Raw genomic sequence first — 7,500 nt, forward strand, 5'->3', positions numbered from 1 at the left:
ACAATTAATATGTATAAAAAACTGCCATAAAATTTACACTGAATATATTGAGGTATCGATTAGACGCAAGAAAATTAGACATCCAGTAGTTATAGAGGGAAAAAACACCAAATTATCGATACACAATTTCGGAATCAAGAAAACAAAACACGACTAGAATCCTTTATAGAGACACATCCAACACCCTTATATATCAAATCCAATCCTATTTTTTCTCGTCTGGACCCTAAGGGCGGCTAAATCCAAGACCTTATACCAGCACCCAAACATCTTGCCATGGATTAGGGAGTGTGTTGTTATTTGAGACCTTTTTCGGGAATGTTGTAGCCATGTCGAGTTTGAAGTTAGGTAAGTGAAGGGGAACGTCAAATGAAGGTATGGGCGTGAGATTTAAGGCGTGGGCGACGTGGTTATTAGAAATAAGGGCGTGAATGGGCGTATGCGTGTGTGTTTGTGTGTTTTTTGTGTGTGTGGTGATTCATTGCGGCTTGTGTTTGTCCTGTTTGTCTTGTGGTTATTGCCTTTTATGTGGCTTGTGACCTCTCTCTCTCTCTCTCTCTCTCTCTCTCTCTCTCTCTCTCTCTCTCTCTCTCTCTCTCTCTCTCTCTCTCTCTCTCTCTCTCTCTCTCTCTCTCTCTCTCTCTCTCTCTCTCTCATAGTTCGTGTGTGTGTGTGTGCGTGTGTGTGTATAGTTATGAAAATCTGAAGAAAATTGTATGTTTTTTCTTGTTTGTGATTTGTAATTCTCTCTCTCTCTCTCTCTCTCTCTCTCTCTCTCTCTCTCTCTCTCTCTCTCTCTCTCTCTCTCTCTCTCTGGTTTTGAAAGTCCTAACAAAATTGTATGTGTTTTTTTTATTTTTGTGTATGTGGTCAAAATTTATTAAAGATAAACTTTTTCTTAGTCTCCCTCTAACTTTTTTTTTTATTCTCTAACACAATTAAGCAAAGAAGAAATCATTTTAAAACATTTCTTCTTGTCCAGGTCTCTCAGTTTCATTATTTTTGTTTCTTTTCCTTCTTACTTTCATTCCTTTCTATTGTTGTAAGGAAGAAATGATGATAATGAATAATAGAGTTATTCAAATTGTTTCACACAGTGTATACAGTAATGCTGATGTTGAATAAGAAGGCCACTTGTCAAGTTAGGTTTTGCAGGAGTACTTGTCTTTGTCTGTACCTTTGCTCATAGGTAGGAAAGCAGCAGCAGTAGTGGTAGCAACAGCAGTAGTAGTAGCAGCAGCAGCAGTAGTAGTAGTAGTAGTAGTAGTAGTAGTAATAGTAGTACATCGTATGAAAGAACAAAGCCAGCAGCAACAAGAGCATTGGTATAAATAGTCGTAGCAGCAACAGTAATAGCTGTAGTGGCTGTATTTAATATATCTTTCCAAACACATGCCGAGTCACACAAGGGCTGGACAACCTGCTGTGTGTGGCGACAAACAGGCGCTGTGATTCCTTTCAGTAACCAAGGGCTGCTCCCTTCTGCTTATTCCCATCAACCCCCCCTCCTCTCCTCTCCCCCACACTCCTTGTAAGATTTTCCTCCATAAAGAACCTTGTGGCTGGAATATAGACTTGTAAACCCCTTTTGTGTTAGAAGTGATTGAAAAGAATACTTCCTCTGCTGCTCCCTTCTGTCTTATCCCATCAACACCCCCCCCCCCACCCCTAATTCATTTACGAGAGAGAGAGAGAGAGAGAGAGAGAGAGAGAGAGAATGCATCAAGTAATTACATACGTTGACTCTTAAACATCAGTCATTTTTGTTTAATAAGTTTGATTCCTGCATAGGTTACCAAGGGATCATATTTAGGCTTGATTTAGTTAATGAGCAGCTGGACACAGGGAAAGTATTCAAACTTCTGATCCTTAGTAAAGTGGTGTAGATTTTCTTGCACCATCATTCTTTCCAGTCAGGTTTCAATTAATGGTGCAAAGTTTTTATTTATTTATTTATTTATTTTATTTTTTTACTGTTGTGGTTTATATGGAAGAAAACAAAAAAGTTGATCTTGATTTTTTTTTAGGGGGGGTGTTGTGTGGAAATTTTGTTCTCCTTCCTTCCTTCAATTGGAGAACATGTTAATTTGAAAAGTGCATTGTGTTAGGTCAAAGGTTAAAAATTTTCTTATGGGTTGTGAGGAAGAAAATGGTCTCTCTCCTTCCTCCTTCCCCCTTCCCAAACATGATGATAGAATTGTGGTTTTTCAGTGAAGTTGAGTGGTGTTCATTGTGAGATATTAAGTGGAGTCATATGAACGTTTTTGGCTGTTGTAGTGAGTTGTGTGGATGAAAATTTGAGTTTTCACCCCTTTCCAAATTTGATGTTGTGCTATTTGTAGTTTCCACTGAGGCATAAGTGAGCATTGATTGGATGCTGCTTAATTTTGGAAACTGTATTGGATTGTGTGAAAGAAAAGCAAACTAAATTATACTCTTCCCATTTCGCAGATTTGATGTCATAATTGGAGTTTCCAGTCTGCTATTAACTATTTCTTCATTTTGGAAACTATTGGGTTGTATACAAAAAAATCTGTATTCTTGCCCCTTCCCAAATTTGATGTTGTAATAATTGTAGTTTCCAAAAAATAGGTAGAGTGGGTATCTGAAGCTTGAGCTCTAAACTACTGGGCGGCAAGTAGCAAAAAGGCGAAGCCACGCGCAGAATGATCTATCTTTATTAGTGACAACCACAACCGCAACAACTGTGTGCCAACTTCGTCATGCATCAGCAAAACAATGTCCAAGGTAGTAGTATCGTGCGGCGGCTGACTGACTGGTCCGCTGCCCGTGTGTGCACCGCCTCACCACCACACTACCAGCATGAAGGTGTTACGCTTCTGTGTTGCAGAGACCTGGCGGGGCCGTGGCTCTATCTTGGCTTCATCAGACCTCAGTGTCCTTGAGGTCTCTGTCTAATGGGTCTAGCAGGTCACAGGTCACAAGGCCATGCAGGGTGCTATTCTGGTGCTTGTTTCTCTCATTTAGCACTAAGGTGGAGGCTTTCCTTGCCATTCACTTACAATATAAATGCACTTTTTTGACATGCATTGACTTATAGAGGTTTTGCTTCTCACTCTCACTCACACTGACTCCTGCCTTCCCTCACTGACCCAGGGTGTGTTTTTGTTCACTTCACTCATGTTTTGGGTGTATCTTGACTCACAACTCGCTCACCGCATACACCTCAAAGCAAAGGTGACTTGGGGTCTACCCACTGCAGTCAGCAAACAACACATCTCTCACAAACCGGTAACTTCAAACACCATCTAGGAGTGAGTAAACAAGCAAGAACCAAGATTGCGACCACTGACCCAACCTGACCTAACCTAACGTATTCCCCCACACACGAGGCAGTCAGTGGTTCGTGTGGTTCGTGTCGGCCCCTCGCAGTGCACAGGGTAACATGGTTCATGCTTGGGGTGGGCGGATGTGTAGTGTGTGTGTGTGTAGCACCTGTGAAAGCTACAGGATACGGACTCACCTCATAGTCACCTCACTGGACCCAACTCAGTCACCCCCCTGCTCTAGTTGTTGGCTAGAGTGATAGTGTTAGTGGCAGTGGTAGGTACGTAGGTAGGTAGATAAGTGTGTGTATGTGTGTGTGTGTGTGTGTGTGTGTGTGTGTGTGTGTGTGTGTGTGTGTGCTGTTGTCATTTAGGGTATGGTAGTGTTAGTGAGGTGGATAAGTGTGTGTGTGTGTGTGTGTGTGTGTGTGTGTGTTGTGTAATCCTTATTCATGAGTGTAATAGTGATAGATATAGCGTTAGAGGTGTGTGTGTTGGTATAACTTATAGTGGTGTACATACATACATACATACATACATACACACACACACACACACACACACACACACACATACACATTCAAACATTAATATCTTGCCTTGAACTTCAAAAAATTGGAGTTCAGCCTTGGAATGTGAAGAGAGTGTAGCTTTGGTGGCAAATAGGGTTGTTTCAGTATTGTTAGTGTGAATGGAGTGTGTGTTTGCTGAGTGAAGTGCAGTGGCTAGTGAAGTTAGTGAGTTAGTCAGTAGCATTAATATTTTCACTGCTGTGGTTATTGTTTCCTAAGATTCAAAGCATAGTAGAAAAAAAATTTGCTTGTGTAATGAAAAGAGAAAAAGAGAATAGGTTATTATTATTGTTATTAATTGTACTTCTTAACATTCAAAGCTTAGTTAAAAAAAAAAAAATTGCTAGTGCTCAGTGAGAAAGGAAAAAAAAGAGAATAGGTTATTAGTATTGTTATCATTATTTGTATTTATTGTTTGAGGGATTACCAAAATAGAATGTTGAAAATAAGTGTCTAAAACTTGTTAACAGTTATGGAAAGAATCATCTGGCAGTGAAAAGAGATAATGATTTCAACAGCTTAGTCAATATTTTAATTTGATACATGCAGAGAATTCAAGTGTGGTGATTCTGAGAAAAGTCTTGAGTCTTTATAAAGCAAAAAAAAAAAGAAAAAAACTCCATGGTTCCTCTCAATATCCTGTATATTTCAAGTAGACCAAAATTGTTAGTGCTGTGAATTGTCCCCTAGAAGAAGTACTTATTTGTGTGTGTGTGTAAATATTCGTGATGCAAAATTTTCTTCATTCCAATCTGGTTTCTTGATGTGTTTGGTGTGAGAGCAGGTGGTTCACACACACACACACACACACACACACACACACACACACACACATTTTTTTTATTTATTTATTTTTTCCTCTCAAAATGTAACATGATCCTTTTATCCTTGTCTCAGTGTCCTTTTAGGTCACGCAACACATCTTACACCTTAAAAATACAACACAACATCAGTCAACACCACAAACACATTTAAAACATCACACAACTCACAGAACACCCCAGAAAACAGTACAACACCACTTTCAACAACTTAAACGTCCAAAAATCATCACGCAACACACACACACCATCATATAAAACAAGACAACACCACTTATAACACCACAGAGGATGCAACACAACACCTGCAACACCTCAAGGAACATATATGTAAGACTTAACACTACAGGGAACATCACCTAACACCCGACAACACATACAGCATCACATCACTGGCAACACTGCAGATACTTGCTACTCAACACCATAACATCACATCACATGGAAAACAGTAACAGAGAACATCATAACAAGGACATCAACAGCACATAAGCAGCGGAACATATTTATCAGAACACCTCGGGTTTTCCTTCTCTCTCATTGGTCGAGTATTTTGACAGTTCCAATAATATTTCCCGGTGGCAGATTAATGGGATGGATTCTGAATGGTTTGTTTGTTTTTTGTTTGTTTTCATTTACGCTTGGTTTAATGATGCAATAATCTGTAACACTATCTCCAACTCTCTCTCTCTCTCTCTCTCTCTCTTTCTCTCTCTCTCTCTCTCTCTCTCTCTCTCTCTCTCTCTCTCTCTCTCTCTCTCTCTCTCTCTCTCTCTCTCTCTCTCTCTCTCTCTCTGTTTTTTTTTTTTTTTCCATTGTTATCTGTTGTGTTTGCTGTTTTCCTCTTATTCTTGTTCTTCATTCATTCATTCATTCTTGTTTTTCATCTTTCTTCTCTCTGGTGTCTTTCTTTTTCTCATTCTTGTTCTTCACCTTTTTCTTCTTTTTCTTTGTTCTTGTTCTTGTTCCTTATTTCCATTCTTCTTGCCATCTCTTTTCTGTTTGTTGTCATTTTCTTTTTCTCATCCTTGTTCTTCCTTTTCTTCTTTTTCCTTGTTCTTACTGTTCTTGTTTTTCTTTCTCTCTTCTTTACTTTAATTCACATCTTTATTCATTTTCATCTATTTCTTTCTTTTTTTTCACCATCATTCTTATTTACCCTTCATTTTCATATTCCGTTTTTCCCTTACTATATTTATTTATTCTTCATTTTTATCTGTTCCCTTCATTTTCATTTGCTCATCTCCTTTACAGTCACCCATCTCTTTATCTATCTACTTCTGTGCTTTCCTTTTTCATCTTTTTTTTTTCTTATTTACTATCATTCTTTCATTTTTATTTCCCTTTTTCTTAATTTTCCTTCTTCATTCACCTCTGCTGCATTTCTGCCCCTCCTCACTGTTTCTTCCTTCGATTTTGAAGATTTTGGCACATATTTTCAAAGCACATAACACTAACAAACTTTTATAATGAAGAATACTTATATTTATTCATTTAACCTTTATTTTATTTATTTATTTTATTTTTTCTTTGCTTTTCTTTTTTTCTTTTTGCTTTGCCTCCTAAAGTGTTATTATTATTAATGTTTATCGTATGCTTTTTTTTTTCTTTGCCCTTTTTTCTGCTCTTTTTCTTCCTTTATTTGTTATGTATTTATTTATTATCTTATGGGCTTTTAATAGTTTTCTTGTGGCTTTGTTTAAGGTCTTGTTTTTTTCTCTGGGTTTAATTGTTTATTGTATTTTATTTTTGGTCTGCTTTTTTTTCCCTTTATTTTCTTCCTTCTGTCTTTTTTTTTCTATTTGTTTATCTTTTCTTCCATCTTTCTTTTTTCTTTACTTATTTTTTTTTGTTTATTATTTTTGTCTGTCAATGCTTTTTTCCTTAATTCTCATTCTTCTGTATTTATTTATTTATATATTTATTTATTTATTTATTTATTTATTTATCTATCTATCTATTTATTTTGCTTGTTTACCTTCTTTTATTGGCCTCTTCTTCCTTCTTTATGTAATTTTTCTGTGTGTATATAACATGGTGTACTAAACTATTTATGAGGAATGGTGGGGCTGCTTCTTATCTTCTTATATAATTTGTGGCTCATTTTCCTGTTTTTTCTTTTTTTTTAATTTCTTTTCTTAATTTTATATCTATTTGAAGTACTAATGGTGTCTCATCCTTTGTTATTCTCTATTCAAATTGATCTAAAGAAAGTAATTTTTTGTATCTTAAACTTTTAAAATCAAACTACTTCAGTTAAAAAACACCTGAGAAGTTGATAATTTCCAAAAAAAAAAAAAATTATCTTTATTTATTTAAGGGTTTTTGTTATATTTTGATCTGTCAACAAATCAGTAATATGAAAAATAAGCAAGGTTCTTCCATGTAAGTGTCAAAAGTAACACAAACAATTAGAAAACGGTTACGATTTTTTATAATTGTGCGACACAGACTAATTTAGATATTCCCCTTCCTTCAAACTTCCCTATACCTGACCCTGCCCATCCCACCTTCCCTCTGTTCCCTTCCTTCCATTCCCCCACACCCTTCTTTACCCTCCATGGTCTTTGTTTCCCTTCTCTACCTCACCTATTTCTTTTTTCTTGTCTTTCTATGCATCCTGTTTTTCTCCATTTATTTCTTTTCCCTTATTTCTTTCTGTATGTCATGTTTCTCTTTCTATTTCCCACGTTCTGTTTCTCTTTCTATTTCCCTTTCTGTACTTCCTGTTTCCCTTGTATTTCCTTCCATGTCTCTTTTGTTTCCCTTTCTGTATTCCTTTTTGTATCAATTTTATTTTTGTATCTTTTTCCACGCCCC

At 36.8% G+C, this 7,500-nt stretch overlaps 1 protein-coding gene across 4 annotated transcripts in view; it reads left to right on the forward strand.

Annotated features, from left to right (window-relative positions):
• Positions 1 to 189: 189 nt before the first annotated feature.
• Positions 190 to 7,500, forward strand: part of LOC135089770 (SH2/SH3 adapter protein dreadlocks-like) — a 34,231-nt gene continuing 26,920 nt past the window's right edge. The window contains exons 1-2 of one of the 4 annotated variants that reach the window (XM_063985778.1): positions 223 to 348; positions 2,593 to 2,751. In XM_063985778.1, coding sequence (XP_063841848.1) covers positions 2,724 to 2,751 — 28 coding nt within the window. In that variant the 5' untranslated portion in view covers positions 223 to 348; positions 2,593 to 2,723. Of the gene's footprint in view, positions 349 to 2,592; positions 2,752 to 2,903; positions 2,968 to 7,500 lie in introns of those variants that run through there. The other 3 variants (XM_063985779.1, XM_063985780.1, XM_063985777.1) reach the window with 3 other exon arrangements.

The sequence above is a fragment of the Scylla paramamosain genome, chromosome 33 (genome assembly GCF_035594125.1).
Source record: "Scylla paramamosain isolate STU-SP2022 chromosome 33, ASM3559412v1, whole genome shotgun sequence".
NCBI classification, from domain to species: domain Eukaryota; kingdom Metazoa; phylum Arthropoda; class Malacostraca; order Decapoda; family Portunidae; genus Scylla; species Scylla paramamosain.